This window comes from Eublepharis macularius, chromosome 7, assembly GCF_028583425.1.
Source record: "Eublepharis macularius isolate TG4126 chromosome 7, MPM_Emac_v1.0, whole genome shotgun sequence".
Lineage (NCBI taxonomy): Eukaryota > Metazoa > Chordata > Lepidosauria > Squamata > Eublepharidae > Eublepharis > Eublepharis macularius.
This window is the reverse complement of record NC_072796.1, coordinates 1126294-1139939: the sequence shown is the minus strand read 5'-3', so window position 1 is coordinate 1139939 and position 13646 is coordinate 1126294. Positions and strand designations below refer to the sequence as shown.

The following is a 13646-nucleotide window of genomic DNA, read 5'->3' as shown; positions in this document are numbered from 1 at the left end:
TCATATCTCAGGGTCCTTCCGGCTTCCATCTCTACTTCTTGATCTCTCCTTTACGAAGGCTCGACAGTCTCATGACCGGTGGTAAAGCCGTCCTTCTGGTGCTGTATCTTCCAGTCCAGTCTCTGACTCAGGCTTGGAATCTTCACCGGTTCTTCCTCACACAGTTTATGGGTCAGCTATTTGAACCCATGGCAATCTGTAACCGGCATCTCCCCTCGTTCAAGCTGCCACTCCTTGCAACAACCTGCCCTGCCAAAGAAGCATCTGAATTTCCGGCGCTGAAATCCGACACTCTATTTCTTCACTTCCATGGTGTTGCCCAATGAGGAGGTCTCCTTGCGAGTTGGGGGAATTAGCATGCAAGGCGAGGCAGTGAGAGGAGGGTAACTTCAGGATCTCCCCCTGTATATATGAGGATTGTCCCGGCTAGAGAACTCCTTCAATGAACAGAGAGAGGTTTCAATCAAAAGAGAGTTTTATTAAAAAATAATAAAGATCAACAGCACACAAAAACACACACAACACACACTCAGAGCTAACTAGAAATCAGTGGTGAAAACTGGACAGAGTTTGAGGGATTGGATGACTGTTACCGTCCAGAAGAGAGCATCCGGGAGAAAGAGCGTTGAGTGACCAGCGCCTCAATTTGCATATTGGGTCTGGCAATGTTTTGGGGGTGTCTGTCACAGTGACCCAGAGATGGGCTCCTTTGGGGAAAATAGTTGATGACCTCCAAGCCCCATTTCCAGGAATTCCTTTAGTATTAGCCGACGATTTCAACGCAGTGGCAATGATTACACTCTTCTCTTTCATTTATTTATTTGGTCTCCAAAGATGCGCAGTTTGTTCCACTGGATTCCTCTGGTCCCGTGCGGTGTAATGAAACTGTAACTTCTCATGCTCAGCTCTGTCACCTGGTTGCAGACATGGAAGCTCTCGAGCCCTTTTATGGGAGCACTGTTTTTGTTGCCGCTTCAGCACTTCTTTCCTCCTTCATACACCACCGCTTTCAGGTCCAGTGGGTGAGTCTTAGAGTCAGTCAATCTTTATTACGGTCATAGACCACACATTAATAGCATACAACCTACAGTCAGGGTAAGTCATATTATTCAGTGGGTGAGTCTTTGGCAACGGGCCGTGTAGAATGTCTCCTTCATCCTATGAGTAACTGAGCTGGGAACCATCCATGGCCTGATGGTGTTCCGCAGTAGGGCAGTAATGCCTTATACGTGTATCCCTTTGACTCTCCGCTCTCCCTGAGAAAAGTTACAGATTTCTGCCGTAACTGCACAAGCAACCATTCAGGTTTGTATTTTATTTTATTTATTTTTATTTATAGTTTGCCTTCCTCACTGGCACTCAAGGCAGAATACAGGTATGATAGAACTATTCAGTCTAATCAATAAGCTGATTACAAAGTATAATAACATTTGAATGATACTTTATGAATCTAACAGCAAAGATTCCTAGAAAAATGACATATTGGTGTGCAGGTGGAATTGAAGAACTCGAAGTAAAAATGCATTATCCCTAACAGAGGTCACCTCCTGAGTTGATTCATTGCATTGCAGTTCACAGCTCTACTCCTCAACAAGGACCTCTTGAACAATTCAGTTTGGCATGTTTTGTCAGATAAGAGAAGTGTAGGGCTCCGTAGTGCAGAAGCCGCCACAGAGGATGCAAGCGAGCAGGCATGTTGCCAACGTTACCTGTTTGCAGGCTGGCACCTTCAGAAGGTGCTGCTGTGATGAGTGGAGCTGTTGCAGCAGACCAAAGCACAAGAGGAGGCCCTGCTGGCACACGGGCACCATGCCAGTAAGAGCTTTCCGGGTGGTAGTTAAAACCTTGAATTGAGCTGCTGCCTGATCGGTAACCAATGGCGTGTCTGCGCAGTAGGAGTGATATGCAGATTCTGCTTAGCACCTGAGAGTTGCCGGTTCCGTCTACGGGCAGAACCATGTTAAGTGTTATTTAAAGCAGTCTAGGGATCTGCCGGGCCAGGCCAGCTGAGTCAATGTAGGAGCCCTCTTCCAAGCTAAGTGGTGTCAGTAGGACATCTTTTCGTTTTGGCAGCTGCATCAGCTCGCTTCTCCAAAAATACAGCTGGATCCAGAATCACTCCTGGGCTCTTAGCCAAGTCTGCGAGAGACAACTGGACCCCATCAGAAATGAGGCGCTCCATGTCCTGCGGGGCCTCAGCCAATCAACAATCAACACTGCATCTGTCTTGTCACAGGATTCGCTTTCAACTTGTTTACCTCAGGGAGTTTTATCTTCCTTTACTCTGACTGAGATGACAAGCGATCTGTATATCAGAGAGAGAATGTGACACGAACCCTCCCAATGCTCACAGCTGAACAGTGTGTATTTCTCAAAATGACAAACATTTGCCTGGATCCGTTCATCTGGCAACCAGCCCCTCTCGTTCCTCAGAACTCAGAGCTACCCTCTTTTTCAGCCCCTTAATCCACGGACACTATCCTGTCTGCAGTGAACACTGGACACGGACCGTCAATTCCCTCCTTCAGCTTCTCATCCACTCCTGAAATCCCATTGGCGCTCCTAATCTCCCCCCAGCTATGGCAGGGGACTGGCTGGCTGGACTGTCTCTTGTTTGTCACAGTGGGTCATAAAACTTTTAACACAGGTTGTAATCAAGTTTGGTATAAATTTCCCTAGGTAAGTCATTAACTATCCCCAGAAACAGCTGCAGATCAGGGGTGTGTGTGTGTGTGTGTGTGTGTGTGTGTGTGTGTGTGTGTGTGTGTGTGTGTGTGTGTGAGAGAGAGAGAGAGAGAGAGAGAGAGAGAGAGAGAGACTGAAGCTGTGGTATCATCTCAGAAGCCTGCTTCCCCTTAAGGTTGCCAAACTCCAGGTGGGACCCAACCACAGGGCCCCCAAAGGAAATCATTGCCATGTGGAACAGCCCTAAGGAAGTCTCATTTAGTTATCAGGGCCCATTAAAGAAATGTCTAGCGGTGAAAGTCAGCATAAACACTTAAAGGTTTTTTGGCACGGCCAGCGGGAATGACTGCTCCAATACAAGGCACATTTTATAAAAATGGTGCTCCCTAGAAAGAGCAAGGAGTTAAGGTCCCCACAGCAGGCGCCCTCTTGGCCAGCCAGCATGGCTGCTGCTTGTCATCATCACCTGGTAGCAGCGCCCATTGTTACCTCTGCATCCTTCAGGGGAGGAGTCCCCTCCCCCTGCCCTCCCCCTGGCTACAGGTCTGAATGGCAGGTGAGGAAGGAGGCGGTTAACATCAGTCCCAAAAATAGGTTGGCAAGGAAGGAACTGGTGAGCACAAATCCTTATACAATATTTTTGTCAGTATGATGTAGTTGGATTGGGAAGGTCTGGAATGAAATCTCTGCTGTGCAGTGAAGGGCAGCCCCAAGCCGGCCACTCTCTCGCTCCGCCTCGCTTAACCTCCCTTCCAAGTTCTTGAGAGGATTAAAAAGCAGCACTTCTTCTTGAGTTCCCATGTTCTGGTTTCATTTCATAGCTTTGCAAGGTGCCTGTCCCACAAACTGAGCAGGCAGAATTTCCCCACACACCAGCACACACTTAGCTTCACTCAGGGAAAAATGTCATCCTCAAATTGTGTTCTGTTCTAAGCTGTATGTTTTTTATTTGTTCTTTTCTCCCTGATGGGGGCCCAAAGTGGCTTATCACGTTATTTTCCTCCACTTTAGCCTCACAACCACCACCTTGTAAGATAGGTTAGGCGGAGAGCTTGAGATGGGCCCACAGTCACCACTGATCTTCCACGGCAGGCTGGGGATGTGAGCCTGGTTCTCCCAGGTCCTAGTCCAACAGGTTGGCTCTCTTGTTCCTAAAACATAGCACAGCGGTTATCAAGGGTCAGGTGCCGATCCTTGCTCTGCCAAGGAAGCTTGCCGGGTGACCTTGGACCAGTTGCACACACTCGGCCTCACCTACTTCTCAGAGTTGTTGTGAAGTTAAAATACAGGAGAGGAGAAAGATTTTGCAAGCTGCTTTGGATCCCCACAGGGAAGAAAAGCATGGTATAACAACAACAACAACAACATTTGATTTATATACCGCCCTTCAGGACAACTTAATGCTCACTCAGAGCAGTTTACAAAGGATGCCATTATTATCCTAACAACAAAACACCCTGTGAGGTGGGTGGGGCTGAGAGAGCTCTGAGAGAGCTGTGACTGACCGAAGGTCACCCAGGTGGCTTCAAGTGGAGGAGTGGGGAATCAAACCCAGTTCTCCAGATTAGAGTCCCGCGCTCTTAACCACTACACCAAACTGGGTCTCAAAGCACAAGAGCAGGGCCATAAAAAACACGTGGCCAGCTCTTCTCCCACCAAAGTGATAGGCTGTCTTTTCATAAGTCACTGACTCCTACCTGAGACACTCTTGGCTATCACTGCCCATCGCATCTCTCTCCCAGGGTTTCCTTTCTGTGTGTGGCAACCACAGCAGTTGCTGCTTGCAAAGAAAAGGCACAGCTCTCCCCCGCCCCCGTCTAATATTGTGATTCTGGGTGGACCAGGCTTGCTCTCTACACTTGATCATCACAAAGAAACGTCTTGTAGCACCTGAAGGCCAGCACAGTTGTGGCGTGAGCTTTCTATAGTTCCTTATAGTACTACTCATCAGGCAGCAGAGTAGTCTGGGGGACAGGGGCTCAGTGCCAGCAGTTGGCGGTGGAAAGCACCATCAAGCCACAGCCAGCTTATGGTGCTCTGGTAGGATTTTCAAGGCAGGAGATGTTCAGAGGTGGTTTGCTGCCACCTGCCTCTGAGTAGCAACCTTGGACTTCTCTGGTAGTTTCCCATCCAAGTACTAACAAGGGCAAACCCTGCTCAGCATCCAGCAACGGATAGGATGGGGCTAGCCTGGGCCATGCTAAAAGTTACAAAGGTTAGAATCATCCTTGATGGGAACAAAGCAGGCTACATGGCAAAAGCGCGGGCTCTCATAAGGAGAGCGGATGACACAGAACTGGTGTCTTAGAGCCAAGCTACAAGTGACGCCTGACACAGGTTGGACACTTGTCCGCTTACCTCAAGTTTTGATGGGAAATGTAGGCGTCCTGGTTTTACAGCTTGGCTCTCCATTACAGCTGCAAGACCAGGACGCCTACATTTCCCATCAAAACCTGAGGGAGGCTGACAAGTGTCCAACCTGTGTCAGGCGTCACTTGTGGCTTGGCTCTTAGATGCTTTGATATCTGAAATCAACTAACTGGGGGAAGGCTTCTCATTTAGATTGTGGATCCTGGCCCAGATTAAGCAGAGAGGCGTTGGAGGCAGACTTGATGTGAGCCTGGCAGGTTGTGCTGCAGAGCCCAGCAGAAGGCCTTGGAGGCAGTGGTGAGAATGGCAAAGAAGGAGTGGTTCTCTGCCGCTATTTGCAGCCCTCTGGTTATTTGGTCCCGTTATTGAGCACTTTGTCCTGGTTACTGAGATGGATGCTGACACAGTCTTGGGATCTGCGAACACCACCTCTTGTTCTCTTGATCCTTGTCTATCCTGGCCACATCCCTTCCAGTCCTGCTTCAGGTGAGAGAGAGAGAGAGAGAGAGAGAGAGAGAGAGAGAGAGAGAGATGGTGTTGGTGGCTTTACTTTGTTTGAACAGAGGCTGTGCTTTCTTATGCTTTTCCCTCCTCCTGCTAGGAACAGTCCTTCGACTACAGTACTAGACCAATAAAGAAACAACGGGGTGTAAACCCAGGAGAATACCTTATGCAAAACTGCTTAGCAACCACACAGTCTGGCACATAGGGAAAAGATTAAAAGGAATATCCTAGAGAAATACATTGTACTAAACAAAGCACCCCAAAGAAGTCTTTATAAAAAGAAAGTTTATTTTAAAAAAGGAAAGGGGTGGTTGGATTCCAAAAGGGGTTGAAAGGGGGGACAAAACAAAATATTGGGAAATCACACAGTACGCAGACTTTCAAATTAAAAAGCAATGGAGTACCTTAGCTATTTATATTTTAACTAGACAACAGTAGATTCCTCAAAGCATGTGCAGAGTTCCTGTCACTAACAAGAAGTTGGAGAGATTGTTTACCTCCACCCATGGTCCTGTGGTCACCAGATTTCACATGGTTCCAGTGGAGATGAGGAATTATCCAAAGCCCCAGATCTTTATGGCCTATGGAACCGGACCAAAGCCCGGCTTCCTTTCTCAGTGTCACCCGCGGAGTTTCGTTTCAGGTGGGCAGCCATGTTGGTCCGCTGCCGAAGAGCAAGATCTGGGTCCGATAGCACTTGACAGACCAGCTAGATTCCCAAGGGATGAGCTTTTGCCAGTCAAAGCTCTTTTCATCAGATACCTTAGAAATCTAGTTGGACTTAAAGGCACAATTGGATCCAGATATATCTGCCTGAGACAATTCTGACTGCGTCTTTTGTCTAAAAAGTTTGACATGGCGGCTGATGTGGAATGGACATTAATTCTAACGTAAACCCCAGCGGTCCAAGATCCCAGACCCTCTAGGGGGCAATCCTGAGCCATACGAAAGTACAGGTGGACTATAAATGAAGTAAATAATGACATAAATAAATAGCGTTCCTTGATGCTGAAAGCCCAGTCACAATCGTCTTTGAAGCAACTATCTCTGTGAAGCAACGTGTCTCGTACTCCAGCGGCTGTTATTTAGACACTGTCTTACCCCCCCCCGCCCCCCTTGCCTCCTCTGTTCTCCAGATAATGGCCATCAGAACCAGGAAATTCCAGGACTTTGTGTGCGAACCCATAGGGGACAAGCTTATTACGGCAGTTGATGGGGTTAACGAGGAGCTTGGAGCCAAACTGGCTGCCAAGGGCTTTGACAAGGTAAGAGACTTGCTCCGAGGGAGGAGGGCCAAGCTGCTTCGGCGGGACACGCAAACCTCTTGGGGTTTCCACCCTGGCTGGATGCCTCAGCTCGGATGTTCCTGGGAAGGGGCCTCTCCCCCTGCTTCCCCACAGCGTCATAGTGGCAAGCAGGGAGGACAGCAGGCGAGAAGCTGAGACAGGGGAAATGGTGCCAATAATGATGATGATGATGATGATGATGATGATGATATTTGATTTATATACCGCCCTTCAGGATGACTTAACGCCCACTCAGAGCGGTTTACAAAGTGTGTTATTATTATCCCCACAACAAAACACCCTGTGAGGTGGGTGGGGCTGAGAGAGCTCTGAGAGAGCTGTGACTGACCTGAGGTCACCCAGCTGGCTTCAAGCGGAGGAGGGGGGAATCAAACCCGGTTCTCCAGATTAGAGTCCCACACTCTTAACCACTACACCAAACTGGCTCTCAATACAGGAAGGGCCTTCAAAATCACACAGGGTTTATTCAAATGCCCACCAGTATTGGAAGAGATGAGCTTGCCTAGCTGGGGGGTAAAAAGAAACAAAGTTTTAGAGGCTGGACAGAACCCAGAGAAGAGCTGAGCAGTGCTGCTTTGAGTTGGCTAGGGATCGGGGGGGGGGGTTCAGGGTCTCTCTCTTGCTCCCGGGTGTGATGTGGGGAAGCCGGCCTGCTGCCTTGTGCGCGTGCACACACACACACACACACACACACCCTGTGCTCTGTGTGTACTTTTGCCTGCAAATACTATCAAGGCTTTTCCTCCCCTAACGGGAACCTGCCTGACTAAGCACTGCCTGGGGGTCTTCTCACCACACGAGGGGTGCGTGTAACACAACAGGTGTTGTGTTACTGTGCTGGCTTATGACTTGGCTCCTACATTTCCCACAGTTCCCTTGAGCGTTTGCTCTCAGTCTTCTTTCTCTGTAGCTTGGCAGCAGCACAGTCCATGTAGTATCTCCACAAGCATTCGCATTCTAAACTCTTCATTCTTGCGGTAAGTTTGCGAAGTACAATCAGAAGTAAAACTGGCAAAACAAATATTCATGCATCGTCAGGACAGCAGACTGGCCAACATGCTGTGACGGGTAATTCTGAAGAGTCACCCTTTCGTGCTCAGCAGACCCAAGTGGTTGCACAGACCAAACCTGCGCCTATTTGTGTGTAACTGCGGGACTCCACCCGTCCTCTTCTGTGGCCGAAGAAGGCAGGTGCCTGCTGCCTGGCACCCCTCTCTACCTCTTTTGGGGTGTCAGCCTTGTTCTCTTCTCTCCTGCCACCCTCCAGTCTGTCACACAACTTCTGCCTTCCTTTCTAATAACCCAAGTGAAGGAGCAAAGGGCACCCAAGGGATGAATGAGTGTGTCCTGACGGATTCGTGCTTCCTTGTTGACCCACATCTACAGAGGAAGAGGATTGGGACCAGATTCCAAGGGGACGTGTGGCTGTACACTGGAGAACGGGAGATGGTAACATACAGTGCTGCTGACACGGCACATATAACTTCTGTCAAAGGAGCAGCTGTTAAGTTACAATTTCCAGGCTTCTGGTGCATGAATGAATATGTAATGATCCCTCATGAGGTGATAAAGTTGTGCCAAAATTTATCTTCACTGTGGCATTGTGACAGCATCTATACTGTGCCGTAATCTTTTGAAAGCCATTCACATACTTTGCTCAGTAATACTCACTGTGGGGTGGGCCCTTTTTATTTATGTATATATGTTGTTTATAGTCTGCCTTTCTCACTGGGACTCAAGGTGAATTACACAGTGGGAGTCAAGACGCTCAATATTAAAAGGCATTTCAGTAAACAATGTGATGGGTATATACATGGAAATTTGCAAAGATTTTAAACCAGCAGAAATCCAGTACAGAGCGGCAGAAATGTTGAAGCAGAGCATAAGCAATTCCATGACTGATATATTAAACATCGGAACGACCCAGCAAGATCTTACTTATAGCAACAGCAGTGGAGTCTGTGGTCCCTCCCTATCCCTTTGCTGATGGATCTCTCCGAGACCACCTCCTTACGGCACAGCCCTCCTGTCTGGGTAAAAAGCCTCTCCAATCATTCAGCTTTGCATCATTTGCAGAAGGCCGGGAGAGTGGGAGCTTTTCTAACCTGCTCAGGTAGACCATTCCATAAAGAGGGGCCCCCACAGGGAATGCACATGGGCGGGCAGCTGTTGATTTTGCCCATGGGCAAAGTGGCAGCTGCAGAAGGCCCGGTTCAGATGAGCGAAGCTGTCATGGTGGAATACAGGGAGAGAGGCAGCCCCATAGACAGGGTGGACCAAGGCTGTGAAGAGCTTTGTAGGTGATGTCCTGTAATTTGAATTGGGTTTGGTAACTGATAGGTAGCCAGTGGAGGGAGTGTAGAATGGGCGTCATATCCCTGGTCCTCCTCGCTCCTGATCCATTATCCCTGTTTTTACTCTTACTGGCACAGTTTGATGGCTCAAGAATTGCTTGAGAAATTCAGTGTCACGCAGTGAAATGCCTGGACCTGAAGGAATACAAGAATAAACTAAATGACTATGCAACAGTGGCAAAATTTAATTTTTTATACATAACAGACCGATTTCAGAATTTCAAGAAAAAATGGAAAGTTTTTTCAATTATATAGCTGAAAATCAAGAACAAAACAAAATTAACACAGAGAATGATACTTACCTAACACAGAGAATACATGCTTATAATAAAAATGTTATTTGTTGATAAAAATGTTATATGAAGATAAATGGAAAAGATAGAATAAAGATATTGAAGTAGAAGTGAAATATTAAAAGTAAATTAAATTCCATATAAATGTATGCTATCGAATACAAATGAGTATAGTTTATACTTGAGTCACAGTGCTTTTATTCTGGGGAAAGAGGTGGGGGAACTCTCACCCAGGGCAACTCCCGGGAGGAGGTGGCAGGCCTCTCATTACATGCGTGCATGTGCAGTGTGCTCCCGGGTCTGCATAATGATGTCACTTCCAGGAAGTGACGTCATCACACAGTGCGTGGCCACCCTGGGAGAGCTCCCATGCTCCATGGGGGGGGGGACACACCTGATTTACTCTGGATAAGGTTAAATGCGTCCCGGATTGGGCCTGAATCAACCCAGAATAGGCTGCTGCTCTCCGGGGGAGCACTCCCTCGCCCGGCAGCAGCCAGATCAAGGCTGTTTTGGGCCCAAATGGGCCCAAAATGGCCTGGATCAGCTTGGAATGGGCTGCTGCCACAAGGGAGAGCACTTCTCCGCCCAGCAGCAGCTTGAACCAGGCTGTTTAGGGCCCAATCCGGGCTGTTTGGGGCCAAAATTGGGCCAAAATGAGCCCAAAACATCCCGAATAGTCTGCTGCCACACAGGACTGCACTCTTCCACCGGGCAGTGGCCCGATCCTGGAATGTGAGTCGACCTGGAATGGGCCGCTGCCGGGTGGGGGAACCCTTCTCCACCCGGCAGCGGCCTGATTATGGCTGTTTCAGCCTCGATCTGGGCCATTTTGGCCCCAATCGTGGCCGTTTCGGGCCCTACAATGACCAAAAAATGGTCAAAATGGGCCCAAAATGGCCCGGATCAGGCCCGCGTCAGCCTAGAATGAGCCGCTGCTGGGGGGGGGGGTTGAAGAGGTCCAAAATGGTAAACATATAGTGCTGCTGACATGATCCCAAAATGGCCCAAACAGGCCATTTTAAAAATACCCATGTGACACCAGTCACGTGGGTATTTTAAAGTGGTGCCAGAATGCCATTCTGGGGTGTTCTGGCTCAAAAAAAGGCCTAAAATTATAGTTTATATTTTATGTTTGTATGTTTGCAAATTGAAATTATATTTATATATATGCGTGTGTGTGGCAGGGCCGGATCTAGGGTTTCCGTCACCCAGAACAACCCAAGTCCGGCTGCCCTCACATGCACGCACAGCGCGTGCGCGCTCCCAGCGCTGCGTGATGACATCACTTCCATGACATCATGCAGGGTGGGCATAGTCTGCAGACCAACTTTGGAGCAGTGGGAGAGCATAGAACCGTTGTGGACTTCATTGTCAGTCCTAATTGCTTCATGCCCGATGATGAAGTGAGTTTGCCTCACGAAACAGGTTAAACAGAAATATTGCTTGCCATACCCCGTCGGCACCATAACGTATTTACTTTGGGACTGTGAACCTCCATGAGAAGACACCCGGTTGGCTCTCCACCAAGCAGCGCTTTTCCACCTTGCTGGAACATTGCACTTTACTCCTATATTTCGGACATTGACTTGTTGATTGTATTTATTGCATTCTGTATATAATGTATGGACTCACTTTTTGTATTTGAACACCTATTTATGTAGTTATCAAGTCATTTCATTAGTATTGCATTTTTGCACTGCACTTTCGTATTTTCATAATTAAAATTAAAACATAATTCTGGTGTTTTTTTGTAGTTTTGACCAGCAGAGCGGTGGCAGTGTGGGCGGCTGGGAGGCCACCCGCGCCACTTGCCTGCCCTGATGAGGGGGCGGCCGGCTTGCCACATGATCCCTGTCCTGCGGGGCAGGCGAATAGCGCTGGCAGCCTCCCAGCCCTCCGTGCCACTCGCTTGCCCTGCAGGACAGGGAGCGCGTGGCAAGACGGCCGCCCCCTCAGCGGGGCAGGCAAGTGGCGCGGACGGCCTCCCAGTCCTCCGTGCCCATCGCCTGCCTGGCTGAGAGGGCAGCCAGCTTGCCACGCGCTCCCTGTCCTGTGGGGCAGGTGAATGGTGCGGGCAGCCGCTCAGCTGCCCGTGCTGCCGCTGGTGTGCTCCCAGTGGCTGGCAGCTGCACCCGGCACCCCCTCTTTGGCACTGCCAGGGGTAGACTACCCCCTGCCCCCTCCTCAATCCGGCCCTGGTGTGTGGGTGTATATATATGTGTGTATATATATCTGTGTGTATGTGTGTATGTATATACACACACACACACATACACACAGAGAAATTTAGTGTCACCCTCAGCTGTTATTCCTACATTGTCCCCAAGAGGCAAGGACTTAAAAGAGGAGACAGGGTGGCTTGTGAGAAGTCTATAAATTAAAAGGAGTTGAAAAAATGAAATCCTGTCCTCGAGCCATAGTTAATTTATGGCAACCGCTGGTGTGGTTTTCATGGCAACAAACGTACAGAGGTGGCTTGCCAGTGCCTGCCTCTGCAACCCTGGTCCTTGCTGGAGGTCTCCCACCCAATGACTAACCAAGGCTGACCCTGCTTAGCTTCCGCCATCTCACAAGATCAGGCTCTCCAGGGCTCTCCAGATCAGGGCATGGGAAAGATTTAAAAGAGATGCTGAAGAAATCAGTAGTGCATCTACAGTGAAAACTGTCACGATATCCAGGTGGTTTTCACTGTTGACGCGCGGCTGTTTTTGGATATCGGGCCTGTTTTGGTATCTGAAGAAATCAGTAGAGCATGTGAGCCAGATCCAAGAATTCACACTGGATGAACCCCTAGCACCGCCTCAATCATAAGCATGTTTGCAGCAGCACTTCACAAATACACACACACACAGACACACACCGCTCGCCTTTCCCACTGACTGGTGACAGTACGGTGGTTTCCACGTAGGGAAGGGGCTCATGTGGTTTCCCTGTTGTTGGTGTGGATGCAGATAACACCCAGCAGCAAAGAGGCTCCCATAGGGCTGGTGTCTCTTCAGCCTCCCTATCTCAGTCCTCCGGCAGCCACTAACCCCCTCCCCTGCGCTTTTGCAATTTATTAAAATGGCACTAGTATACAATTTTATCAATATACAATTGTAGCAACAGGTGTAACAGGTTCTATGAATCCCCAGCTTTCATTTTTTAAAAAGTAAGCGTCCAGCCCCTTCTCGACCTAAGCATGTCTTTCCCTTTATATCTCTGCAAGAGAAGGGGTTAGAGGCATCTTTGGAAGAAAACTGAGAATTCAGGTAACGTGTTGCACCTTTTGTTACAATATTGCTGTTAGATTCAAATACTGTTACCATATCTTGAAATTCATTGACTGACTGACTGAACATCTTTATCAGACGTGTCACCGGCCTTGAGTCCCATTTGAGAAAAGCAGACTAATAAACAAACGAATCCTGACATTGATGCTGGCGGCCTCTTGCAACTTCCTGCCAGCTTGTCCACACTTAGCTCTGCTGTGGTGCCAGCGGGTGCCCAGTTGCAAAGCAAACGGCCACGCCAACCTAAAGGGGGTAGCAGTGTCAATTTCAGCTTTGGGTGGATTTTTATTGGAGGAAATGACTCGGTTTCCCTCTCTTCCAGGCATACATCCTCCTGGGCCAGTTCCTGCTCCTGAAGAAGGAATGTGCCCTGTTCCAGAAATGGCTGAAGTCCTGTTACGGAGCCAGTAGCTACCAGGCTGCGCAGTGTGCCCTGTGTCTCTTGGAGTGGTGTTACGCATTTCTTTAAGTCGCTCTTGGACTGGATCGTCCTTATTCAAAGTCATCACCTTGGGCTGGAATAAACGATTTCATGCAATAGTATTCCTGAATCAAACATTTCTTCTCCCAAATAGTAAATTCTTAGTGAATTATACAAGTACGTTATTCATTATTATTTTATGTAGCACCTTCAGTGTACATTGCTGTGTAGGAGGGAGGGGAAAACAAGGTGAGATGCTGAGATATCCACAGGCATTCTGGATCTCCTGAGCATGGCATGGTGGTTCGAGTGTCAGACTAGAATCAGAGAGGCCCAGGTTCAAATTCCCGCTCTGCCGTGGAGGCTCACAGAGTGACCTTGGGCCCGTCACACCCTCTCAGCCTAACCTACCTCACAGGGTTGTGGTGAGGAGAAAA

At 48.7% G+C, this 13646-nt stretch overlaps 1 protein-coding gene across 1 annotated transcript; it reads left to right on the top strand.

Annotated features, from left to right (window-relative positions):
• Nucleotides 1-852: 852 nt before the first annotated feature.
• On the top strand, nucleotides 853-13257 carry BANF2 (BANF family member 2). The gene is made up of 3 exons (XM_054985722.1): nucleotides 853-1022; nucleotides 6696-6824; nucleotides 13111-13257. Exons 1-3 carry the CDS (start codon nucleotides 927-929, stop codon nucleotides 13255-13257), a joined length of 372 nt encoding a protein of 123 aa, XP_054841697.1. The 5' UTR covers nucleotides 853-926.
• Nucleotides 13258-13646: the final 389 nt, after the last annotated feature.